Here is a 27,583-nt window from a genome sequence, read left to right as displayed (position 1 = left end):
TGCTCAAGAAATGGTTTGACCTCTATTTACAATAAATCTGATTAACACTGGCACCTTTGATATGCTTATAGCAACTGAATTTGGTCACTCTCAGGCATGCAGCATTAGTGTATCAACTATCACTAAGGTTAAGATTTTGTCACAGTTATTTTTAGTAAAAGTCAGGGACAGGTCACAGGCAATAAACAAAAATTCATGGACGCCTGTCCCTGACTTTTACTAAAAATAACTGGGAAAGAGGGGAACGGGGCACTGACCACCAGAGGGGACTGAAGTGCAAGTCCTGGGGGAAGAGGGGAGAAAGGCACTGACAGCCCAAGAAGTGGGGGATGGAAGCCAAAGAAGTCACAGAGGTTTGTTAAAAAAAAAAAAAAAAAAAAATCACAGAATCCATGACCTCTGGAACTAAATCGTATCCTTACCTATCACTGAATTCACACTTAGAAAGTCCACCAGTGGATGTTACTTAGCAACCAACTAATTTAAAGGATCTGGGGCAGGGGTAGTCAATAGGCAGACTTGTGGGCCAAATCCAGACCACCAGACACTTTTCAATGGCCCACAAGAGCTTTTTATTTACTTATCATCATCATTATTGTTGTTGTTGTTTATTATTTTCTCTGGAGTCTAGACCTTGACTATACATTGACCAAGAAATCTGGACCTTGACAAAAAATAATTGACTACCCCTGGATGGGGTAATGCAGTACTGCACCTGTGGTCCACAGCTCAATTGCTGGCAGTCTGGAGAACTGATACATCACACAGCTCCTCTTTTCCAATTGTTTCTAGAGATGCCTGGGGTCTTCAGATCCTACAGGCTTACGAAAGCTGGTGGAAATAAAGGTGCCAGTCTGTCTATATACAGTATACACCATTCCTAGAGGCTGATGCTATACAAGGAGTGAGGCTACAGGGTCTTCTGTATCTCCCTAGCAGAATACACAGTGGAAGCGGGCAATGGGGAAGCCAAGCACTATACCCAAGAAGAGAAGGAGAAGGTGGCTGTGCAGTAAGGCCAGGGGAGCAGATTAGAAAAGGGACAGAAGCTTGTGCTGGGGGAGAGGAACAGAGAAGAAGAGGGCCAGACAGCTGGGACGCAAGGGGAGTGGGAAGACACAAAATAAAAGTAAGATTACATTTTTCCAAATGAAAAAGCAAGGAACAGCTTTCTCTAACATAAGAGTGGCTATACTGGGTCAGACCACAAGTCCACCTAGCCCAATATCCTGTCTTCCGACAGTGGCCAATACCAGGTTCTTCAGAGGGAATAAACAGAACAGGTAATCATCAAGTGATCCATCCCCTGTCACCCATTCCCAGGTTCTGGGAAACAGAAACCAAGGACACTATCCCTGCCCATCCTGGCTAATAGCCACTGATGTATCTTCCATGAATTTATCTTGTTCTTTTTTGAACCCCATTATTGTCTTTGCTTTCACAATAACCTCAGACAAGGAGTTCCACAGGTTAACTGTGCACTGTGTGAAGAAATACTTCCTTTTGTTTGTTTTAAACCTGCTGCCTATTAATTTCATTTGGTGACCCTTAGTTCGTGTGTTATGAGGAGAAAATAATAGTTCCTTGTTTACTTTCTCCACACCAGTCATGATTTCATAGAACTCTATCATATCTCCCCTTAGTAGTCTTTTTTCCAAGCTGAAAAGTCTCAGTCTTATTAATCTCTCTTTATAGGGAAGTTGTTCCATACCCCTAATCATTTTTCTTTTTCTTTTCTGTACTTTTTCCAATTCCAATATATCTTTTTTGAGATGTAGTAGTCAAGATATGGGAGTACCTGGATTTATATAGAGGGAATATATTTTCTGTCTTATCGATCCCTTTCCTAACAATTCCCAATATTCTGTTTGCTTTTTTGACTGCCACTGCACATTGAGTGGATGTTTTCAGAAAATTAGCCACGACTCCAAGATCTCTTTACACTAATTTAATCTATTTCCCCATGTTAAGTATCCTCACACCTTCTATGGGTCATCTCGCTTATCACTTCAAAAGTTTTTTTTCTCTTGCTGATGATAGCTCATCTCAGTTGATTGGCCTCTTACAGTTGGTATGGCTACTTTCACCTTTTCATGTTCTCTGTATGTATAAATATCTTCTTGCTGTATGTTCCAGTCTATGCATCCGATGAAGTGGGCTGTGGCCCACGAAAGCTTATGCTCAAATAAATTCAGTTATGAGTATGTTGAACAGTACTGGTCCCAGTACAGACCCCTGGGGTACACACCACTATTTACCGCTCTCTATTCTAAAAACTGGTGATTATTCCTACCCTGTTTCCTATCTTTTAACCAGTTACTGATCCATGAGGACCTTCCTTCTTATCCCACTAATTTTGTACTTTGCCTAAGAGCCTTTGATGAAGGACCTTATCAAAGGCTTTCTGAAAAATCTAAATACAGTAGAACCTCAAAGATACGAACACCAGAGTTACAGACTGACCAGTCAACTGGACACCATGTGAAACTGGAAGTAATCAATCAGGCAGGAGCAGAGACCAAAAAAAATTAAAAAAGCAAGTACCATACTGTGCCTGTATTGCATCTTAAAGGTAGGCACATCTGGGCCTCTATTATGCAGTCTTCAAAAAGTTTCCATGCAACTTGCAGTTATTTCACTTTTGGCACTGTACTTTTTAATTTCTGTTTCACTAACTTCCTCATTTGTGTAGTTCCCCTTTCTGAAATTAAATGCTACCATGGTGGACTGCTGTGGTGTCATCACCCCCACAGGGATGTTAAATTTAATTATATTATGGTCACTATTACCAAGTGGTTCAGCTCGATTCATCTCTCGGACCAGATCCTGAGCTCAAATTTGGAATAAATCAAGCATTGCCTCTCCTCTTGCGGGTTCCAGGACTAGCTGCTCCAAGAATTAGTCATTTAAGAGGTCAAGAAACTGTATCTCATCCTGAGGTGCTATGTACCCAGTCAGTATGGGGATTGTTGAAATCCCCCTCATTATTATTGAGTTTATTTTTACAGCCTCGCTAATCTTTCTGAGCACTTTGCAGTCTATCACCATCCTGGCCAGGTAGTTGGTACTATATCCCTACTGCTATATTCTTATTATTCAAGCATAGAATCTCAATGGATAGTATTTCTATGGTAGAGTTTGGTTCAGCTAAGATTTTCACTTGCCTCTATGCTTTCTTAAGCATACAGCGCCACCCTTCCGCCTGCCTGACTTGTTCTGTCCTTCTGATATATTTTGTACCCGGGTATTCCTGTGTCCCATTGATTATCCTCATTCCACCAAGTTTCTGCAATGCCAATTGCATCATTTAAGACCAGGCACTCAAGTTCACACATCTTATTATTTAGACCTGTAGCATTTGTATATAAGCACTTCAAAAAACTGTCTAGGACTAAACTGTCTCTAGCGTTAAAGGTGCTCACGTACCTTCCTCGGGCTACTGGTCCATGACTGCTGCAGTCACCAGCGCCCACTGTGCACGGGCGAACCAGCAGGCAGCTGCTGAGGGCGGAGGAAGCGTCCCACATGAAGGGGGCAGCGACCAGCGAGCGGGACTACGAGGGAGCCTACCCGGGTCTAAGGACGCTGCCAGCCGAGCTAGTACCTGACCAGCCCCGTCCTCCGCGGCTCTCCTCGCATGGCGCAGCCGCACAGCGCCGGCTCCCGCGTCCCCCGCGGCGAGTGGGGGGCTCCTCGGCCCTTTCCTCTGGGCGGCCACTGGCCAACCAAGAGCGACCCCCGGTGCTCCGGCCCGAAGAGAGACTCGCTACCGCAGGGGTGATGGCCACCAGCCGGGCGGCAGTGATGGAGCCGGAGCCCCTGACCAGAGGCGCCCGCCTCCCCGCGGCGAACACCCCCTAACACAGCCCGAGCGGCGCCTCAGCTAGGCGGTCTCCCTGGAAACGTCGCGCCTTTGACGGCCCCGCCCACTCCGTTCCCGCTCGCAGCACGCAGGGCGATAAAATGGCCGCCGAGCGCCTATACCAGCTCCGCAGTGGGACCTTCTAGGACACTCGGACTCCCGCGAACTCTATGCCTCTTCCTGCGGGGAATGAGAAGGGGCGTGGTTTATGTGGCGCTGGTCGCTAAGGGGCGTGGTCCCGGCTCCTGATCCGAAGCTGAAGCCTGGGATCGTTACTAGGGGGCGTGGCGGACGGGGGCTCCGGAAAGTTCCAGAGGGGCGGGGCGGGAGCAGCCTCCGCTGCGGCTGTGTCAGTGTCCGGCTGTCCCTCCCCCCAGATCGGGCGCAGCATCCCTGACATGGCGTCTGCGCGGGAGGAGGTGAGGGGCGCCTGGGGGTGCCAGGGAGTGGGTCTTGGGGGACGTCGTAGTGCCCGGGGGCTGCGGGGCAAAGTGCACAGAGCCCCATGGGGGCGGGGGGGTTGCAGGGAATGTGGGGCCACACAGAGCCCAGTGGAGGGCCAGTAGGGGCAGGTCTTGCTCCTGCCTTCGGGCCAGCTGGTTGGGCTCCGTTACCCCTTCCTGGAAGCATGGCCCCCCTGTGCCCCAGCCTGCCCTGCCCCCGCTCCAGGTGCGCGGGCAGCTCCCTGCGCCCGGCCGGGCGCGCACACGCGAGTTCTGGGAGGGCCACACCCCATAGTTCTCTCCTGCGAGCACAAGAAATATGGCAAATGAGTGGCCCCCTCCCGGCCCTCTGAGCTGTAGGGCACTCAGCCCTGCTGGCCCTCCCGCCTGCCTGGCTGAGCTGCTTCCTGTGTCATTAGGCGTTACCATGTGCTCTCTGAGCTGCCGTTTTAAATGGAAGGGTTTGGGTCTGGCCCTGGCCCCACGGGAGTCAGTGTTCCTCCCACCTTCCCCTTACTGCCCCTGCAGCTGCTGGTCCTTCCCTGCTGCAGCTACTCAGGCTGCCTGCTCCATCCCAGGGGGAGGAGAAGAAAGTCCCTCTGGCTGCCATTGCTCCCAGTGCCTGCCCTTCTTCCCTGCCTGGCCGTGGGAGCCCCACAGAGATCAGCTAGGAGCTCTGCCTCCAAGGGGAGTGCTTTGGAAAGGCTGGCTCTCCTCTCCCACAGAGGAAATGGAGGAGAAGCTCCATGAATCTGCTCCAGCCAGGGTACACATTAGCTTGTTCTAGCTGCCTGTGGTCCAGATGGTACATATTGAGTTGGGGAACATCCTTCATGGCACCTGCACTGGGGTGTGAAGAAGGAAGCATAGGACTGGCTATGCTGACTCTACACCAGGGGCTAGCAAACTTTTTGCCCTGAGGGCCACATCCAGGTATGGAAATTGTATAGCAGGCTCCAGCTGCGGGTGCAGGCTCTGGGCTGGGGGGTGCAGGAGGGGGCTTTGGGCTGGGACTGAGGGGTTCAGAGGGGGTAAGGGGGATCAGGGCTGGGGCAGGAGGGGATCAGGGATGCAGGCTCAGGACGGTGCTTACCTCAAGCAGCTCCCAGAAGCAGCAGCATGTTCTCTCTCTGGCTCCTATGTGGTGGGGCAGCCAGGTGGTTCTGCGCTGCCCTGTCCAGAAGTACCACCCCTAAAGTTCCTATTGGCCATGGTTCCCAACCAATGGGAGCTGTGTGAGTGGCACTTGGGGTGGGGGGCAGCATGTGAGCCAGAGGAGGGACATGCCCCTGCTTCCGGGAGCTGGGCAAGCCCCCGACCCCATTCACTGGTGGGAACTTGAGGGCTGGATTAAAACATCTGGCAGGCTGGATGTGGCCCCTGGGCCATAGTTTGCCCACCCCTGCTCTACATGCATTAAGGTAAGTTCAATATCTTACAACCTTTCAAAGCTAGAAAATGGAACTTTGTGCCATTAGAAGGGGGGAAATTTCAGCTTTTTCCAGAGGATGAGACAGTGGAATGTAATGGTTGTAACTGCTCTGAAGACAAAAGGCATTGTATTAGTGCTTCACTACGTTGTATTAACCCATTGCCCTTTAACCCTCCACCTGTCCAGCTTCCCACAGATACTTAGCAGCTCATCACCCCCATGGGAAGGGTCCTCACCCCATCCTCCTCTCCTCTGAGTGCCGCAAAAAGAATGGAGGAACAAAAGGTGTAATTACTTATCTGTAATTCAGTTTCTGTGAAAGTATTGTCTTGCACACGTCTCACTTCTGGCCTCTGCTCCCTGGGCCTAGATGTTTTTTCTAGGCCCATAGGGGTAGTTGTAGCAGGTTACTGGCATAACTATACTGGTCCAGTTATACTTACCCTGTTGATGATCCAAAACTGAAGGATGGGATGGGATGGGGGTGACTCTAGGAGGCAAGAGTCCTACTGGGCTCCCCGACTTTAGAAAGAGGATCTGCCAGACAGAACAAAGCAGGATTCCTCCCTAGAGGCAGAGTCCAAGCAATAGTTCTTTGTAAATGTATGGAGTGAAGAGCAAGCAGGAAAGGCTGTTTTGCATAAGTCTAAAACAGAAACATACTTGAAGCATCCAGTAGTCCTGCTTTTCTTTGTCTCAAACAGAATGAAACTGGAGATTAAGTTTTAGGCCAGCCAGGCCATGGCAACCTGAAATGCAGTCAGCCATTTAGACATGGTCCTCCTAATGACGAGGTTGTGTAAGGAATTGATATCAAAACAATGTCCATGGCTTAGCTATAGTCAGTATCTTTTTGCAGCACAGACACTTCTTGAAGACACTGAATAGTCTTCCCCTTTCTACCCAGTTGAGCAGGCGGGGGCAAGACTGAACAATATGCTAAGAAGATGAAGAAAGAAAGCACATAGTTTTGGCTTTGAACTCAAAACACCTTGAGCTGAAGGTTGGTATGATGCCTTCTGCATGTGCCCAAAATAAAGGGCCAGACCATTGCACCAACATTCTTTAAGGCCCAGCATCCTTTTGGATAGGGTGGATTTGATTTAATCAGGATTTAAATCACTAGTCAGGAAGACTCAATTTAATCATGGATTTGTACATAAAAGTGCATTTGTGTTGGTTATAAACTTAATACATATTCTTCACAACTCAGAGATGTAGGTTTCATTTTTAGAAGGTACACACTATACATTTTAAAAGTGATGTTCCTTTCATCATCTTCAATGCAGCTTCCTCCTGAGAAGGAATACTTCTCATGATGTTGTTTCATTCAGGCAGCCAGGCCTTGCATTTCTTTGTTACACTGTTTGCGTTTTGCATGCATGCCTGTCCTACCCACAAGTAGAGGAACTTCATTAAAATATTCCCAAACTGGGTCTCTTTTACAACCTGCTGCCGTTATAGGTTTTCCCTTCCAGTGAGAGAATGGTATGGTAGATCTCAAATCAATGAAGGCTATGCTCAGAAAGACCTCAAGACTTCTGGAATATGCTGCTCAAACAGTTTCACTTTTGTTTCTACTACCTGTCCCTCCCTGCTCACATTTATCTCCAGACTTCTTCTCCTTGTCCAGATCTGTTCAGCCCCCAACAATCTTCTATTCATTGAACGTTTTGAAACTTTGCACTTTTAGAGAGAGGTAAGGAATTGACTTTGTGTACACAAATTTGCAGAGGGACAATAGGCTTCAGGTCTATTATTTCTCACCTCTGTATATTATTTAAAAACATGTTTGCTGTTAACAAGCATGTTATCTCTGGAGACACAAATCCACAGTTTGAGAACTGCAGAACTAAGCATCTCTGATGGTGTCTTCTAGACCAGCGGTCCCTAACGCGGTGCGCCCGCGGGGGCATCTAAATGTGCCTGCGTCCTGGCCAGCGGTCGAGCATCTGCTGAAATGCTGTCGAAATTCGGCGGCGACGCCTCTCGATGACATCGCTTGTCAGCGGCAAGCGATATCATCAAGAGGCATTGCCGCTGAAATTCGGTGGCATTTCAGCGGATGCTCGACCGCTGCCACAGGCCAGACGAAAAGGTTGGGGACCACTGTTCTAGACTGAGCACTGAGTCTCATTGGGTAGATAGAAAGTTTAACCTAAATCTATACAGAAGCCCCTGGAACTCCATAAGATTGGGTCCCTAATCCATGAACTATTGGAACTCATTTACAAAACATTTTCTTAAACATGACATGAATATATTGTCTCATACTATGGAATTAATAATCCCTCTTTAGATGGATTTTTATTTAAAATTGATTTTTTTAATAAAATGCTTTGAGGAAAAAACTTAATGATTTTAAGAACAAACTACTCATTTTTATCCACCCTGCTTTTGGAACTGCTGGGCCTGTAGTGGCCAAAAGGTCACGGGACCACCAAAATATAAAGGGCTGAACATAATCTGATTAGAAGGCAAAGAGAAGTAACTGGAGCAGTCATAGCCAGGATGTGCTGAAGAGCCAGAGCCACACAAGTGTGACATGGGATCCTTTTTTAAGGCTGTCAAGCAATTAAAAATTAACCATGCAATTAATCACACTTATTTAAATAAATGGTATTCTATTGTTTATTTTGATGTTTTCTACATTTTCAAATATATTGGTTTCAGTTACAACACAGAATACAAAGTGTTACAGTGCTCACTTTAGTTTTGATTACAAATATTTGTGCCGTAAAAAACAAGAACGTATTTTTCAGTTCACCTAATACAAGTACTGTAATGCAATCTATCATGAAAGTTGAACTTACAAATGTAGAATTAAGTACAAAAAATGACTGCATTCAAAACCAAAACAAAGTCCACTCAGCCAATCGCTCAGACAAACACATTTGTTTACATTTGCAGGAGATAATGCCCGCTTCTTGTTTAAAATGTCACCTGAAAGTGAGAACAGACATTCGCATGGCACTGTTGTAGCCAGTGTTGCAAGATATTTACGTGCCAGATGCGCTAAAGTTTCATATGTCCTTCCATCTTCAGCCACCATTCCAGAGGACGTGCATCCATGTTGATGATGGGTTCTGCTCGATAATGATCCAAAGCGGTGCAGACCGACGTATATTCACTTTCATCATCTGAGTCAGATACCACCAGCAGAAGGTTGATTTTCTTTTTTGATGGTTTGGGTGCTGTAATTTCTGCATTGGAGCGTTGCTCTTTTTAAGACATCTGAAAGCATGCTCCACATGCTGTCCTGATCAGATTTTGGAAGGCACCTCAGATTCTTAAACCTTGGGTTGAGTGCTGTAGCTATCTTTAGAAAGCTCATATTAGTACCTTCTTTGCATTTTGTCAAATGTGCAGTGAAAGTGTTCTTAAAACGAACACCATGTGCTGGGTCATCATCTGAGACTGCTATAACATGGAAATACATGGCAGAATGCAGGTAAAACAGAGCAGAAGACATACTATTCTCCCCCAAGGAGTTCAATCAAAATTTAATTAACACCTTTTTTTCTTCATACTAGTATCATCAGCATGGAATCATGTCCTCTGGAATAGTGGCCAAAGCATGAAAGGGGCATACGAGTGTTTAGCATATCTGACACGTAAATAGCTTGCAATGCTGGCTACAAAAGTGCCATGTGAACGCCTGTTCTCACTTTCAGGTGACATTGTAAATAAGAAGCTGGCAGCATTATCTCCTGTAAATGTAAACAAATTTGTTTCTCTTAGTGATTGGCTGAACAAGAAGTAGGACTGAGTGGACTTGTAGGTGCTAAAGTTGTACACTGTTTTGTTTTTGAGTGCAGTTATAGAACAAAAATCTACATTTGTAAGTTGCACTTTAATGATAAAGAGATTGTACTACGGTACTTGTATGAGATGAATTGACAAATACAATTTCTTTTGTTTCATTTTTACAGTGCAAATATTTGTAATAAAAATATAAAGTGAGCACAGTACACTTTGTATTCTGTGTTGCAATGGAAATCAATATATTTGAAAATGTAGAAAACATCCAAAATATTTAATAAATTTCAATTGGTATTCTATTAACAGTGTGATTAAAACTGCGATTAATCAGTTTTAAATTTGAGTTAATTACGAGTTATCCACGATTAATTGACAGCCCTAGTTTTTTTTTTTAATTAGTCGGTTGAGATGTCAGGATTAAAAGCTACAATCTAAGACGATAGATTTGCTATTTGATAAATGTTAATATTGGAATGGAATTTAATTAGGATAACCCCTTCTTTATTGAGTCTGGGGAATGCTAGCTTACTAACTTCAGTGCCATGTTCTTTTCAAGGTTATTTTTATCTTGAATGCTACTGTTCAGATCAGGATACTTAAGCTATGTCTACACTGCTCATGTTCCAACGGCTTGGCTGTGCTGCCAGAGCTACCCCATTGTAAGGTACATAGCGTAGCCATTCTTTGTTGCCAGGAGAGAGCTCTCCTGACAACAAAATAAAACCACCTCTCTTGTCCACACCGGCACTTTTTGTCATTAAAACTTTTGTCGTTTGGGGGAGTGTGTTTTTTTTTTTTCCACACCTAGAGTGACAAAAGTTTTAATGATGAAATGCAGTGTAGACATAGCCTTAGTTGTTCTTAACTAGTCAATAAGTTTATTCCTAAAGAACCACATAGGTTTGTAATCTACAGTGTTATTGAGTTTGGATATATAATATTCTAGCCATGTACTGAATACAACATACTGTCTTGCAAGCAGTTGATATAGAACAGCATTGAGGCCAAGCACTTATACTACTGAACAACAGGAATCACTGAGATTTCTTATTACACTTCCCACCAGGCATCATTAGTTCTTTAGTCTCTCTAGTGCATTTATTGCACTTTAAGTAATTTTCCAAAAGGGATACCTTTGTCTTAAGGCACTCTTATGAATATGGTTCCTGTTCTTTCCAATGTTTGGTTTGAATTGGACAAGTTGAAAACATCAAAAGGAATTGCTAAAAGTTATTGTTTGAGGTTCTCTTAGGCCAATGTGCTTGGACTTACAAAGGAGAAACATACATCTAGCATTCCTTAGTTAAAATCCAAAATATGGTTATTTGAGGTCTCACTAGAAAGTGTAGATTCACCATGAGAGCTTTCAGTTACTTACATTAAAAAACAAAGCAAAACTACTATCTCTGGAGTGAGTCTCACCACTTCTCAAAAATTCTTTAAAACTAGCTTTTTTGGCACTTTTTAATTAACACTGGATATATTTTAAGTATGTTTTCCTATCTTTTGAAAACTTAACTACACAGTCCCAAAGGAAATTCAGGTTTGAATTAGAGATTACAGCTCAAATAAGTTTTTATAATGGGCTGAATATGAGTAAGTTTCACCCCAACCTTTGGGAGCATTTGGATTTTGCTTTCTTATGTTTAGATATGTTCTGATAAGGAGTTCTGGCTTTGACTTTGCTGTGAACCAAAACAAATAATCCTTGGAAGGTTCCATTATAATAAGTGAAATGCTCAAATTAAAAAAAAAAAAAAAAACGTGGATAGGGGAGTCTCTTCATGGGGTTAGTCCAAGCGTCAGTAGCACTTCTGAATTTTGCAGCTTTTGTGAATTCAGCAAAATGGTGGGGTCCCACATGGTGACCTCAGTCTATATATGCTGTTTCAGGGTTCATCGGGGGCCAGGCAGGGCTTATGCACATGTAATTCTTATTTCATGTAATGTCCATTTGCCAGATAGGCTCTTGGATTTCAGTTTCTCTGTTGTTGCCATTGATATCCAGTAGATGGCATCAGTGTAACATTTCTTTGATACTTTTCTTAATGGAGGCTTTTTTCATTCATTTCAAGGTCTATATTTCAGTAATTTTCTGTATTATCCAGACTGTTATTTGGAATTTTCCCATTAAGCAATGTATTTTAATATGTCAAGGCTATATACAGGTGGTTATCTTTCAGTATTTTTTTCCTTCTTGTGCCATACAATTCATACCCCTTCTATAGTGTCACTATCACTTAGAGAAACAAAATTCCATATAATTTCTGTCACTCACTGCTGGAGTGCATGGTGTTGCGTCTCTCTCTGCATCTGGCACCCTCTGCTGACAGCTGCTGTAGTGGTCAGTCTCTTTTTGTGACTTGGCCCTCCAGCTGGGTCACGATTTAGACCACTCCTTCCACGGAAACAAAGTCCAAAAGAAAACAGTCTAATGCCCTCACAAAAGGATCATCTGCCCCACTTCTGGGCCTCATGGTTTTCATGCTCTTCTCTCTGGGCTTTCCATTGTTTCTCTTTCTGAGGGGTCTCTCCCTTGGAATCCCCGTAAAAAAATCCCGCATTACAAATTAAAACCAATTTCTGCCCTCTTTGAGTTTGACCTCATCTCTATTGCTCTGTTCCTGAACTGAGCACCTTCCTGGTCTTTCCCCTGGTAGTCCAAATCCTGTCCTTTTATCAGGGCTTACCACTGGAGTCTGCTGCACTCCCAGAGCCTGCTTAGTTAGTCCCGCTCCTGGCCTCTTGCCAGACTTCCCCACATAGGAAAGGATCCCAGGGCACATGCATGCATGCTTGCTTGCTTGCTTTCTCTCTCTCTTAGTTTTCCCCTCATAATCTCTCTACTCCCAGAGTTCTTCACTTTATACACACAACTCCTTTCTGCTGTCAACTTCCTGCCTTTATAATTGCTCCTCCCCAGCTGAGCTTCATTCTCAGTTAAGCCTAGCCCACTCGCCAGGTGCAGGCTGGTATATAAATTGGCTTCTCAGGCCCATGTTAACTCTTTCAAAGTCTCTGAGGGGTACATACTCTATCACAGTTTCTCTAAATTTAGTGGACACAGTCCATACATTTAATACCTTTCATTTCACTAGAAAAAGAAACATTGTGAAGGAATAAGTTAACCTCGTAGAGAGAGTGAGTGCCTTTGAGTCATCAAGCAGACAAATATACAACTTTTAATTTCGGGTGAAGGCTAGTTGGTTTGGCTTTCTTGACGTAGCAGGCAGTTTGTCACAATTGATCTTTGGTTTTTACTGGGGTTGACTAACAAGTTATTTCTAGTCAGCTTACCTCCTATATAGTTTCTATACTCATCTATGGTTCTTGGTTAACAGATAGGAGGAGGAGGAGATAGAGCACTTTGAACAGGACATGAGAGAGTTATTCTTGTCTCTCTCCCTAGCTCTACGAAAAGAGGTAGGAGTCACTGCTTTGAGTAGCTGGAAGACTCCTTTCCAGGGGAATGTGTATTTCAGCTTAATTGGTGGTCCTCGGGCAAATGTCCCATGTGTTGGATGGGCATATTGATTTCTATTGTCTTTAGTTCTAAGTGGAAGCTAAAATTCTGGAATATGCTTTGGGGTGATTAGTTGCAATCTTAGTTGTCATGGAGAAAAACTACTTGTCTGCATTTTAAGATCTGATCCTTCAGAACCTACCAGTAATAGAACAGTTGCTGTGTGTCCAACTGGAAAAATCTGTCAGTTTTCCCCCTTCTATTGGCACAAAGTTCCAGTTTCTACCTTGGAAATGTATGGTATTGGACTACTATGTTGCTGGTCCAAGACTGAATACTGTCTGTCTTGTATCTTAAAGCAGTATAACTTTTGCAGGGGAATTTCACATCTAAGAAGTGGTTAGAACTGAGGAAACACTTCTCCAGTAGGTTGATTTTTAAGGCTGCTGTTTGAAAGTGCTCAGGTGGTTAAATAAGTGTCCCAAGAAACATTTAGTGGGCAGAGTGCAGGTGAGATGGCCAGAAATGCAGGATAAATAGTTACCATATGTTTCTGAAATTTATCATGGGGATATCACTATCATCTCTCTGTGTGTATTCATTTTTTTCTTTAATAAATTAAGTAGTTAAATAAGGTAAAAATCTTAAATGAAACAAACTGTGCCACAAGAATCTCTCTGGATAGAAATTCCATGGATAGTAGGACTATATTACTGACCACCTGACCAGGATGGTGACAGTGACTGTGAAATGCTACACAAGCAGAAAGATCAATAACAGTGGGTGTTTTCAGCTATCCTCATTTGACTGGGTAAATATCATTTCAGGGAGTGATGCAGAGATAACATTTCTAGGCACCATAAATGACTGTCTAGAGGAGCAGCTACTCCTGGAACCCACAGGGAGAGAGACAATTCTAGATTTAGTCCTAAGTGAAGCACAGGATCTGGTCCAAGAGGTAATTATAGTTAAAGCAGTTGGTAATAGTGACCATAATGCAATTACATTTAACATCCTTGTAGGTGGGATAATACCAAAAATACCACTATAGGAACATTTAACTTCTAAAAGGGAAACTACACAAAAATGAGAACTCTTGTTAGTTGGAAATTAAAAGGTGTTGTCACAAGAGATAAATGCTTGCAAGCAGCAAGGGGACTATTTTTAAAAACACCATAAAAGACGCTCATCCTAAATGTATACCCCAAATCAGAGAAAACAATAAAAGGACCAAAAGAATTGCCACCAAAAAGGCATCCTTTAAAATTTGGAAGTCAAAACCTACTGAGAATAATAGGAAGGAGCACAAACTCTGGCAGGTTAAATATAATAAGGGAGGCCAAGAAAGTTTGAAAAGCAACTTGTTAAAGACACAAAAACTAACAGTAAGAATTTTTTTATGCACATCAGAGGAAGGAAGCCTGCCAAATAGGCAGTGGAGGCATGAAATGACAAAGGTGCTAAAGTAATTATTTGCATGGGTCTTCACTGCAAAGGATGTGGGGGAGATACCCACATCAAAGCTATTCTTTTTGGGTGACAAATGTGGAGTAGTGTCCCACATTGATGTGCCAATGGAAAAGGTTTTAGAACAAATTGATAAATTTAACAGTAACAAGTCACCAGGACCAGGTGGTATTCTCCCGAGAGTTCTGAAGGAGCTCAAATATGAAATTGCAGAACTACTAACGGTCATCTGTAACCTACCATTCACACAAGCCTTTGTACCACATGACTGGAAGGTAGCTAATGTAACTCCAATTTTTAAAAAAGGCTCCAGAGGTGATCCTGGCAATTACAGGCCAGTCAGGCTATCTTCAGTACTGGGCAAATTGATAGACACTATAGTAAAGAACAGAATTATCAGTCACATAGATTAATGCAATTTGTTGGGCAAGAGTCAACATGGCTTTTGTAAAAGGAAGTCATGACTTCATCAGTCTATTAGAATTCTTTGAGGGTGTCAAGAAAGCACGTGTGGACAAGGGTGATTTTCAGAAAGCCTTTGACAAGGTCCCTTACCAAAGACTTTTAAGTAAAGTAAGTAGTCATGGGATATTCATTGATCAGTAACTGGTTAAAAGACCGGAAACAAAGCATAGAAATAAACTGTCACTTTTCATAATGAATAGAGATTAACAGCATGGCCCCCTAAAGATCTGTTCTGGAACCTGTGCTGTTTAACATATTCGTTAATGATATGTTAAATGGAGTGAACAGTGAAATGGCAAAGTTTGCAAATGATACAAAATTATTGAAGATAGTAAAGTCCAAAGCTGATTGCAAAGAATTACAGGGGAATCTCACAAAACTGAGTGACTAGGCAACAAAATGGCAGATGAACTGTACATACAAAATTATGGGGTCTAAATTGGTTGTTACTACTCAAGAAAGAGATCTTAAGAGTCATTGTGGATATTTCTCTGAAAACTTCCGCTCAATGCCTAGCAGCAGTTAAAAAATGCTAACAGGATGTCAGGAACTATTAACTGATAGAAAATATCATTATGCCACTATATAAACCACTATATAAACCCATGATGCACTCATATTTTGAATACTGTGTCCAGTTCAGAACTGAAAAAGGTTCAGAGAAGGACAACAAAAATGATCAAGGATATGGAACATCTTCCATAAGAGGATCTAAGAGGATTAGGGCTCTTCAGCTTCAAAAAGAGACAATTAAGCGGGGATATGATAGAGATCTATAAAATCATGACTGGTGTGGAAAAGTGAATAGAGGAGTATTATTTACTCTTTCACCCAATACAAAAACCAGGGGTCACCCAATGAAATTAATAGGCAGCCTGTTTAATACAAACAAGAGGAAATACTTCTTCATGTAATAAATAATTAACCTGTGGAACTGGTTGCCATGGGATTTTGTGATGACCAAAAGTATAACTGGGTTCAAAAAATAATTAGATAAGTTCATGGAGGATAGTCCATCTATGGCTATTAGCCAAGATGGTCAGGGATGTAATCCCATGCTTGGGGAGACCCTAAACGAGAAGACATGGGTGGATCCCTCCAAATTGCCCAATCCTGTACGCCGTGGTATTGGCCGCTGTCAGAGACAGGATATTAGGCTTGATGAACCATTGGTCTGATTCAGTGTGGGAGCTCATATGTTCTTCTTATTTATTATTTGTATCATAGCACCTAGGAGTCCAAGTCCTGGACCAGAATCCTGTTATGCTAGTACAAACACAGAAGAAAAAGTCTCTGCCTCAATGAGTAAAAACATCTGGAGTTTTTAGAGAGAAAATGCAAGCTAAACATTGGGAGAAATTTGCAGACTGTTGAATAGGAAAGTGGCAATATTCTTGTTGCTTTGCAATATTTAATATTAGACTGGACAAAGCACTTTAGGTAGCAGTCCTACATTGGCCCCAGGGTGTGGGGTTGGGATGGACAAGACCCGTTCAGTCATATAATCCATCTCCAGTTTCTGTGACTGAGATGAGTGAATGGGCTCAGCAGTAAACCTCAGATAAAGAGGCACGTGTTTAATGTACATATATGATCTCAATTCTTAAACCCAGCTAGAGAAAGATTTGGAAGAGGTGAAAGAGCTCCTGAAAAAAGCCACAAGAAAAAGAACTCATGATGTCTTGATGGCAGAAAAGTACAAGCTAGAGATGGAAATCAAGAACCAGCCACCACCCAAGCTAAAAGAAGACACTATGGAGGAAGAGAAACCACCAGCTGGGGGATACACAGTGAAAATCAACAGTTATGGTAGGATTGTTCTTCCACCCCCACTTCCTGCAGAGCTGTGTGTGACCCAGAGTCCCAGGCAGCCATACTGAGTTTACTTAATTAGGGCAAACTGCAGAATGGGAGCAGACAATCCCCAAAGCTGGTGGTCATTCCAATACTTAGATCCACCAAGCTAGCCACAAAATAGCTTCTATAATACCTTACTGGTCACCCAGAAGACAAAACACAGTTCCCTTAAAGCAACCCAGCCTTGGTCTTTCACCCAGACTGCCAAGTCAAATATGAAAGTTCTACCAATCTCAAAGGTTACACATTACCTCTCAGGTTAATGAATATTTCAGATCTTACCCAAATACATGCTTAGCCAATTCTTATTAACTAAACTAAAATTTATTTAAAAAGAAAAGAGAGAGTATTTGTTAAAAGATCATTATACGTACAGACATGAGTACAGTTCTAAGATCAGTGCCATAGTAGACATGGTGAGCTTTAGTGTTGCAAAGAGTTCTTGGATAAGGCTTGAAACAGTGATGGCATAAACTGCTAACTGGTTAAGTCTCTGGTTGCTCCCAAATCATTGGAAGGTCCTCAGTCCCTTGGTTAGAATGCTCCCATTCATATAAGTCCAGAGATCAGAGCAGGAAAGAGGCAAAATTGGGATGTTTCCAGGGCCTTTGATAGTTTTTGCCATATGGAGGAAAATCCATTGTTTCAAACAAAGCCCTCCGCACAGTTTGTGGAAAAATACAGGTAACAAGATGGAATTTAGGGTCATGATTTAGTCACATGCCCTTGCATGCTTTGCTGAGTTATAGCAGAGGCCATTACCCATACTCTAGTTAGAACGATCACATGAAAGTCCATCAGGTGTGGATAGGGTTGCCAGGCATCCAGTTTTCAACCAGAATGCATGGTCAAAATGGGACCCTGGCAACTCCGGTCAGCACAGCTGACCAGGCCACTAAAAGTCCAGTTGGCTGCAGCAGCCAGGGCCGTGCGGCTCCCAGAAACTGCCGGCATGTCCCTCCAACTCCTTGGCACAGGCACTGCCCTGAGCGCTGGCTCCGCAGCTCCTATTGGAGCTCCCAGAGCCCCCTGGCTGCCCCCACTCCCCAACCCCCTGCCCCAGCCCTGAGCCGCTTCCAGCACCCAAACTCCCTCCCAGAGCCTGCACCCCAACCCTCTGCCCTAGCCCAGAGCCCCCACTCGCACTCTGAACCCCTTATTTCTGGCCCACACCCCCAGCCCAGAGCCTGTATCCCCTCCCACAACCCAACCCCTGCCCTAGCCTGGTGAAAATGAGCAAGGGTGCAGGGGAGAGAGGAGGGGGAGTGGAGTGAGCAAGGGTGGGGCAGAGGGGCAGGACAAGAATGTTCTGTTTTCTGCAATAAGAAAGTTGGCAACCCTAGGTGTGGATAGGCATCTTCCATGGGCCATTGTGATGAGCCATTCAACTTAAATAGTCCCTTCACAATGTGCTGGCTAGATACCTTGTGGGTAGTACCCAGAAGCAAACACATTTGAAATACAGGTATAGAGCCAGTATTCACAACTTTAGATATAAAAATGATGCATGCATACAAATAGGATAATCATATTAAGCAAATCATAACTTTTCCATAGACCCCTTACATGACATACTTTGTACAAGATTTGTTGCAATTATATAACAGTGGTAGCAACTATGATTAAAGTATGACCATGTGAATCATATAACGTCACATTAAGATTAATGATGTAAATGGAACAGAGCATTAGTGCCAACTGGTGGTTAACTGGTTAACTCAGTTTGTCACTCGTACTCCCCTTGTGTGTGTGTGTTTAAATTACAAGGATGATAATTGCCCAATATGGGCATTGTGTTTTAAAGGAGAGAAAGGGTTAAGAGATCCCAAGAGCAAAAATAAGCCTCCATCCCTGCTTTATCTGAGGAGGAGCCCCTTTCCTGGCACCAGCAGGAGATCCGGCAGGCTAGGTAGCCTAGCAGCTGCCACTGGGGGGGCATTGAGAGCCTCTTCAGGTTTAGCTGCAGTGTGTGGGGAGGGTGGCAGATTTAAGCAGTCCAAAATCTTCCAGCATTAATGGGGAGGGGATTACTGGTCCCTGTCCTGCACACTCCTGACCCCTCCCAATACTTGGCAGATATGAGGGAAAGAGCAGGTGCTCTTCACTTTCAATCCAGGCAAAAGGTGCAGGGAGTGTCCAACATGCTGATCTATGGAGATAGTGCCCACAATCCAGTACCCTGCCCCAATTGAATGGAGTACTGGGTGAAAGTGGGCATCAAAGTAGGAGGTCAGAAGAGATGCAGCCAAACCTGCCACCCGGCTCTGATCGTGCCTACCCCTTTCCGCTAAGTCAGGCAGAGGTGCCTTGCTTCTCCCTGCTGTGGTAGAGTTGCTCTTTGATGCACTATGGGGACCAGGGGAGCAGAGCCCCAAAGGGCATGCCTGGCCTCCCCTCTTCCATTCCACCCTTCTTTGAGTAGCTAATGGCTTCCCTCTGCAGGGCTGGCTTTATGACCCACGGGGCCCGATTGGAAAACTTGGCAGCGGTCCGGGGCTTTGGCGGGGAGGGAGGGGTCCACTCCAGGTCTTCCGCGGCACCGAAGGACCCCCTGCTGCCAAAATGCCGCCGAAGACCCCTGGAGCGGGGCCACTTACGCGCGGGGCCCAATTTGGGGGAATCGGCGTAAAGCCGGCCCTGGCCCTCTGAAGGCAGTTTTAATATTGTATGGCCTATAGTGGAAGGCATGCTCTCTTTTGGGGTTGCTATGGTTGTTTCAGAGGAACACCAGTCATGAGCAGGCAGAGGAAGGCTGGAAGAAACGTATCTAATTTTCTCCCTTGCAGGTTGGGATCAGTCGGATAAGTTTGTGAAGATTTACATCACTTTAAATGGAGTGCAGCAGCTTCCAGCTGAGAATGTGCAGGTCCACTTTACAGAGAGGTGAGTCCAGACTGTTGCTATGCTGTACCAGGAAGAGCATATTGGAAGAGCTGTACCTGAGATTCAGAGGCCTGTTGTATTGAGTCCCCTTCTGGGTTAAAATCTTAAATTGTCCATCAATACTTTGGCACATGCATATGTAGCTGTATTCAGAGGATCTCAAAGCATTTTACTAATGCTAATTAAGCCGTAAAACACTCGTAAGGGATGTGTTATTAGCCCCATTTTATGAGTGACAAAACTGAAACACTGAGACGTTAAGTGATTTACCCAAGGTCCCACAGTAAGTCTGTGGCAGAGCCATAAAAAGAAATCTGAGCAAGACTTCTGACTTGTAGTTCCTTGTAACCTTTAGACAATAGTCCTTTCAAAGAATCTTCCAATATTGCAACAAGTAGGGAATTGGAAAGTGCTGGACAAACAACAAAAGTTTGTGGGTTTAGTTTCCCAAGGAGTGGGGCTGTATCCCTCTCTTGTTAAGGTTCAGTTTGCATATTGTATATGATAGGGAAGTAAAGGGTGTGCATTCATTACGCACTTCCTTTCTTTCTCCATTCTAGGTCATTTGATCTGCTAGTGAAGAATCTCAATGGCAAGAATTACTCCATGACATTCAATAACCTTCTGAAACCCATCTCTGTGGAATGCAGCTCAAGGAAGGTCTGTGTATCTTATCTTTGGAGGTACTTGTATAGACCCCCTCACCATCTGAGTCATCTTAGCCCGATTCAGTAGAATCCTCCAATTTAGCCTTATAGGATTGCTCTAACCTCAAACTTTCTCTCTTGCTTTCTCCAGCCTCTAATGGGAATTGTAATGGGGACTTTCACGTATTCTGTGGCTGCAGAATTGTGTGCCAGATTGATTCATGCTTTTATTTTAAAACATCAAGGGACAGATTTTTGTAGGTATAGAGGTTCCTAAAGATGCAGACAGATGCTTAGTGGGATTTTCAAAAGTGCCTAAACACCTTTGATGGTCTGGGCCCTAACTTCCACTGAAATCAATAGGCGTTAAGCACCCAACCTGCTTAGGTGCTTTTGAAAATCCTGTTAAGTGTTTCTGTGCATCTTTAGGCTCCTAAATATCCCCGTATCTAGCCCTTATGGTTGCAAAGAAAAATTTTCTAAACATGAAGAGAGGGCTTGTCTACACAAACACTTAGTTCGTGGCAAGCGGGAGTGTGAATTTATCCCGTGCTAGCCTGCTATGCACTACCTGTCCATATGGACCCTGCTGAGGTGCACTAAGAATTTGTTAGTGTGCTTTGATATCTCCTGAACAAACTCTTAATGTGCCTCAGCAGGGTCCAAATGGACACCTAGTACACTGCAGGCTAGTGCGGAGTAGGTTCACGCCCCAGCTTTCTTTGCCACAAACAAAATATTTAGGTAGACAAGCCCAGAAAGTAAATAGATGCCTGAATCTGTACACAGCCTGAAACAAGAGCTGAGCTACCCATTTATCTCATTGGGATGTTGGCTTTGAAGTTGAATGATAGAAAATGTCGTTAACTATTCCAGCGCTAATTATCTTAACTTCCAGCTAGTGTGCCTATCTGCAGACCCAAATCACCTCTCATTCCTATGTGCCAAAAGCCACATATGCCTCATACTCAACTGCTAACATTTACAGCTTCCCCAAATGACATATATAGGGTGACCAGATAGCAAGTGTGAAAAATCGGGACAGGGGCTGGGAGGTAATAAGCACCTATATAAGACAAACCCCCCAGTATCGGTACCGTCCCTTTAAAATCAGGACACCTGGTCATCCTAAACCTATAGGTTCTCAATCTATTTACCATTGTGGGTCGTATCCAATACTACTTCTATGGCCCTAAGGATGTCACATGGTCTCAGATCTGTGCTGATTGGGCTCCAAGCAGCCCACAGGTTGAGAACACTGTCCTAGACATATATAACTTAAAAATGTGGGTTGTGGTCCACAGTTCTGTAGGGCAGTGTAAAATAAATTGAATTTAACATCAGCTTAAATAATGTGGATACTCTAGAGATATTCATTTTTCATATTGTATTGAATTAAAAAACAGGTTTTTATTGATCTGAAGCAGAATGCAGGGGTCTGATTACAGAATTTAGGTCAAAGTTACAGCTGAGTACACAGGGTCTTGCTTGTAATTCACTGGGGTGCTGCACTGAGGCTTGGTGATGTCTTCAGATTAGCTTTTTATCCCTGGAGATATGGGTACAAATAGAGTTACCCCTGATTTCAATGTTATCATTACTGGACTCTTAGACCATTTATCCTCATCACAAAATACTGGAATAGCAAAGGGAGTTGCAGATCAGATTAGAAGTGGGCTGTGGGTCTGAAGTGGAAAAGCAGAGGCTGTTGAGAGTCTAGACTGAGGTGCATTGTGTGCCTCTGTAGGTTCTTTTGAGTCCTTAAGCCATACTCTTGAAAACGTAAGCTGAGTCCTTGTGTTCGAGTAAAAAGTGCAGAGGTGGACTGGCTGGAGTCATAAGCTGGGATGCTGTACTACTAGCACAGACCACAGCAGATAATGTCTGCTAATTCCAGGTGGTGCTGAGTAGTGCTAGAGGTTAGGTGGGTGGTGTACCTGAGTTTCAGGGATCAGAAAGTTCGTATCTGATCATTGATTCTGAGACAGTCCTTAGAAAAGCTCATACTAATCCTTTTCCCCAGTTTTCCACTGGGGTGTAATATTTTTGAACCACCACAGAAAGAAACTAGGTATTGGATCTTTAACGTTGATTGGTGTCTAGTCCTTCTGACCAGGTAAAAAGGCCGTTGACCAGACAGACCACAATGTTTTCAGGATCTCAAGTATTGTGGGCCAGTCTGCTCCTGCATTGGGAGTATGTTTTGGAATTCATAGAATATTTTCTGTCTCCCTTTAATACTGACTGCTGTTAGACATAACTGTGTCCCTTTTAGAGTGTTCAAAACAAAGTAACCCTTAGTGCCCCAGAGCCAAATACTTGATATAGATATAAAAATATGCCCCATATAAGAAAAAACTAGCCCAGACAGCAACTCTCTGAGAAAGGTATGAGCATCCAGCAATAGAATAATACCAGAAACTGTTCTGCTACTTTAATTATTGTGGATGCAACGAGTATCGCCTACAATAAGTATCCTTAATTCACATCTTACCATCAGATTTTTTTTTCTTTGCCTCCCTTTACAGATCAAGACAGATATGATCCTCGTATTATGTAGGAAGAAACGGGAGGAAAAATGGGATTGCCTGACTCAGGTGGAAAAAGAGAGCAAGGAGAAAGAGTGAGTGTCCCCCCCTTTCACTCCACCCCTAACAAAATTGCATTAGTCACCAACGAAAGCAGATGTGTACTTGACTTTAACGTCTCTAGTCTACAAAATGAGAATTGTTGGTCCAAGGGCCAAACATTTAAGCTGCTTTACATCCTGAGAATTATTTCATAACTGTTTTCGTGATCTTAGTAATCAGCTGATCTGGGGATTCCTTTGGCACTAAAGATTAGTGCACTGGGAAGGAATTTGCACTGAGTTGCTAAAATCCTTCCGCCTTCTACTGCTTGAATGCTTCAGGTGGGATACACCTGGTACATCCTTTACATGATTTTAATAGGATGTTGGTGAATGGTGCAGCACAAGAAGTTTAGAGAACTGTGGTGAAGACTAGCAATGAGAGGCTTAAAGTTAACTGTTCATCAAGCCACATGGTCCTATCTTGGAGGCTGTATTTCTGAATAGCTGCTCTAATTGGGACTAAATGCTCTTAGAGGCTTTTTCCCTGCAGGGGGTAATGGAGTGTTTTCCACATCTCTGTTGATGGCTTGAGGCTCTTTATGTCCCTCCTTTGTAGCTCGGTTCTGCAATCTTTTAAGGAGGAATAAAACAGGAGCCTGTCAGCTTTGCCAGCAAATCTTCTGAGGGCTCATGGGTAGAGATTGGGCTATCTGAAAAGTTAGAATTCTGATCAAAACTACCTTCTTTCTGCATCCATATCTCATAATTCGTTAGCAGTTTGTTGCTTCCTTCTGGTGCATGCTGCACAAGGGACTGGGTACTGGTCATTGAACATATGTCTCCTGCAATGCAGTATTTTACCACTAAGCCAGCCCTACAAAGGTCTGCACTGACTCCCTGTTCAAGGTGTTAGTAACAATATATAATTGGCCTGCTACACCCAGGGTTGTGAGTTCAATCCTTGAGGGGGCCACTTAAGGATCTGGGGCAAAAATCAGTACTTGGTCCTGCTAGTGAAGGCAGGGGGCTGGACTCAATGACCTTTCAAGGTCCCTTCCAGTTCTAGGAGATTGGTATATCTCCAATTAATGATTATTATTTTATTATTATTTAAAGTTGCAGGACCCAGCCACTTTGTAGATCACCTGGGACAATCTTGCTGTCACACTCTAGGGCAGCAGTTCTCAACAGGGGGTCCATGAACCCTTTCAGGGGGGCCCTGGGGCTAAAACCCAGAGCCAGGTTCCCAGCACCTCTAGAGGGGCTGAAGCAGGGAGCTGCAGGGTTAGTGCCCCAATCCCTGGAACCCCCAGTGGGGCTGAAACCAGGAGCAGTTGGGCTGAATTCCCAAACCCCAACACTCCGCACGGGGCAGAAGCCCTGAGCCCATGGGCAGAGTTGGAGGGACATGGAGATGTTCCCTTCCCCCAATCCCAAAGCTACAGTGCAAGAACAGGGCAGTCCCGGGGCAGCTCCACACACACCCCTTCCTTCACCTCCTCTCACCACCCACTGGTCAGGTTGGAGGCAGGAGGCCACAGCTGGGCAGTGCAGGAAAGCTGTTGCTTTCTGGCTGGTGCCATGGAGCAGGCAGCTGCAGCATTCCCTTGTCTCCTGCTAGTGCAGTGGGTTGAAGCTGCAGGGGAGCCCTCCCAGCACACAGCTCCTAGCTACCCCCCTCCCTGCACCCTGAGCTACTCCCTCCCAGCAAACAGGCCCTAGCTACCCTTCTGCCCACACACAGCCCCTAGCTACGTCTCTGCCCGCATACAGCCGCTAGCTACCCCTCCCCCTGCTGTTGAGCTGTTCTCAAACTTGTTGAGCTGAGCTCTCCCCTCCCCCCCCACCTTGAGTTATAATTTTTGGTTGTGCCCACTCCCCCCCATCCCCCAACCCAGACAGGCGGGTGATCTGCTGAGGTGAGTCAGGGGTGAAGGTGGCAATTCCTCCCCGGACAGCCCCGTGCAGAGGTGGCTCCAGCCCCACTGGCCCCTGCCCATCCAAAATAGAAGTCAAACTACAGTAATTCCTCACTTAACGTTTGTTATGTTCCTGAAAAATGTGATTTTAAGCAAAACAAAGTTAAGGGAATCCAGTTTCCCCATAAGAATTAATGTAAATGGTGGGGGTTAGGTTCCAGGGAAATTTTTTTCACCAGACAAACTATATATAATATACACACGCGCGTGCGCGCGCACACACACACACACACACACACAGAGTAAAAGTTTTAATCAAACAATTTAATACTGTACATAGCAATGATGATTGTGAAGCTTGGTTGAGATGGTGAAGTCAGAGGGCGGGATATTTCCCAGGAATGCCTTACTGCTAAATGATGAACTAGCGCTCGGCTGAGCCCTCAAGGGTTACCACATTGTTGTTAATGTAGACTCACACTCTACAAGGCAGCAGGAATGGAGGGAGGGGAGGCAGCATGGCAGACAGAGACAAAGACACACACCCTGTGTGTGAGAGAGAGATGTGCATTGCCCCTTTAAGTACGCTGACACCACTCTCAGGAAGTTGAGACAGCAGCTGCGGCCAGCATCTGTGTCCCCACCCTGCTCTATATGGAGAAGGGGTAAGCGGGGGAGGGGGATGCCCCCCTCTTCCTCCCTGCACAGCAAGCAGGAGGCTCCTGGGAGCAGCTCCAAGGCAGAGGGCAGGAGCAGCACATGGCAGGGCAGGTGAGACAGCTCCAACATAATGTTTTTTTATTTTCCACTTAGTCTAGACAATGCCCTCTTTCTCTTTTTGAAGATGCCAAGCTCAGAGGACTCAGCTTGAGACTCCATAACACCCTTTCCCAAAACCCAAGGCAAAATTCTACATATTAACAAATCTTACACAAAAAAAATGGCAAAACATTTAAAGTTTGGCAGAGAATTGTTACAAATGACTGAGGCTCCTAGGCATTATGATAATACAGTGATAAGCTTGTTTCATGCATATCCACCTGTCTTACAGGAAAGCCTCTTATGACACCTCAGACCCTGGTGAGGGGCTGATGAACCTTCTGAAAAAGATGTATGCAGAGGGAGATGATGAAATGAAAAGAACCATTAACAAGGCCTGGGTTGAAAGCAGAGAGAAACAAGGCAAAGGGGATATGCCATTAGATATTTGAAACTACTCCAAAGGCTGCCTTGACATGGACCTTCCATATGGGACTTTTGCTGTGCTGCAGAGATCAGTTCTACAAGTGCATTGTTTACACAACCTTCTTCCAAGCAAAGACACTTACCTGTTTTCCATTTCAGGTTGGAGAAAATATTTAAATAAAATACACTTATAAAGCATTTCTTTCCATCAAGTGGTTTCCTCTTCCCTGAGGAGTAGGAAATATTTGTATCTCTTCCCTCCCCTTCCCCCTAAGAGCTTTTTATTGTTCTGCTCATCCGAAATGTCTGTAAAGCTGATAATTATGCAAACGTAAAAAGAAGAAAAATCCTAAGCTATTGTGTGCTAGTCAACGTGTCACTTGGCTGCCTTCGGCTATTTGGTTCCTAGCCCTAATGGGTTAACCCAGCTCAAGCGACTTTCTACATGCAGGAAGCAGGAGAAACTATCAAACAAACCTCAAAAGGACAGACATGTCTAAATTGCTGAAGCCAGCTTAATTATAGGTGTGGAATCTGCAGCTTCGACTCTAGTTACTAGCTTACTGCGCTGGAAAGTAGCTCTTGCCTGCCATTCTTTACAAAAGGGCAATGGCAAGAACCCTGTAGAAAGCATGCTGAGCAGATACCTGTTGCTAGTCAAGAGACTTGCTTAAGTGCACCCAGGAAAAGCTGAATGTGACAGGCTTACCCAGCATCTGCCTGTGGCAGGCAATCCACCCATTTTTCCAACCACCTCCCCAAAATGCAGGAGCCACAGCTGAGTAACAGCAGTGCAGTTAGTAGCCATAGAAAGGAAAGATGCAAGAACGTTTGGACTAGCACAAGGCAGAAGCGTAACTACTCTCGACCCTTTGTAAAGTTCTTGATCATTGACAGGAAGGTTCTGTACCAAACTAATGAATTACTAAGTTGCTATAGGCATGACCCCCTTTCTTTAAAAAAGGTGGTGCTGTCTACTAGAGTACAGTACAACTGTTGACTTCCTCCCACCCTACTTTGAGATGGTTAGGAGCCTACAGGTCAACAGAACTAAGCCTTAGCCCCCATGTTGGTTAATGTGGAATTCATTGTAGCTTCCCGTATTAGCAGCAGGAAGCTGCTCAACCATTGCTGCTATAAAAAAGGAGCCTCTGCAGGCTTGGCAACTGGCAGAATATGGGTAAAAGGTAGGATTGAACACATGCTCCTCCCAGCAATGTGAGGGATAGGGAAGGTATCACAGAATAGGAAGGGGGCAGGGATCCTGTGCACATCTCCTTGAATGTGGGGGTGTTACCTGTCAGCTCTATGTTCTTGGGGAACCAGGGCACAGTACCCAGTCTGTCTCACAAATGACCTTCCCCACCCCACAGCCTATGCTTGAACAAAAGCTGATCAGAAGGACTTACAAAAAGGAATGAAAAGGCAGTAGGAGACACACCTAAACCTCGGGACAAGGGTGCCAGGAGTAAGGAACCTCCCTTAGCCTCATTTGCATCAAAGATGGGATAGGGAGGCATCGCTGTTAGCATACAGAATAGAGAAGAGAGATTCCAAGGCAAGAACTGCATGGAACTCTGGGACCAGAAAAGCAGAGAAGCACTGCATGAGGGGGGAATCGCTGCT

At 44.4% G+C, this 27,583-nt stretch overlaps 1 protein-coding gene across 4 annotated transcripts; it reads left to right on the top strand.

Moving 5' to 3' along the window:
* The first annotated feature begins 4,076 nt into the window (after positions 1–4,076).
* On the top strand, positions 4,077–27,371 carry LOC123375534 (calcyclin binding protein). Of its 4 annotated transcripts, XM_045026504.1 has the most exons (7): positions 4,079–4,281; positions 13,790–13,920; positions 16,508–16,703; positions 19,538–19,634; positions 20,195–20,294; positions 22,810–22,904; positions 25,824–27,371. In XM_045026504.1, exons 3-7 carry the CDS (start codon positions 16,580–16,582, stop codon positions 25,981–25,983), a joined length of 576 nt encoding a protein of 191 aa, XP_044882439.1. In that variant the 5' UTR covers positions 4,079–4,281; positions 13,790–13,920; positions 16,508–16,579; the 3' UTR covers positions 25,984–27,371. The 4 variants fall into 4 exon arrangements, with proteins under 4 accessions (XP_044882438.1, XP_044882439.1, XP_044882440.1 ...); XM_045026503.1 differs by lacking the exon at positions 13,790–13,920 and having other exon boundaries at positions 4,077–4,281; XM_045026505.1 differs by lacking the exons at positions 4,079–4,281; positions 13,790–13,920 and adding an exon at positions 5,097–5,238.
* Positions 27,372–27,583: the final 212 nt, after the last annotated feature.

The sequence above is a fragment of the Mauremys mutica genome, chromosome 8, assembly GCF_020497125.1.
Source record: "Mauremys mutica isolate MM-2020 ecotype Southern chromosome 8, ASM2049712v1, whole genome shotgun sequence".
Classification (NCBI taxonomy): Eukaryota; Metazoa; Chordata; order Testudines; family Geoemydidae; genus Mauremys; species Mauremys mutica.
The sequence above is the reverse complement of the archived record's forward strand: the minus strand, read 5'-3'. Positions and strand labels throughout refer to the sequence as shown.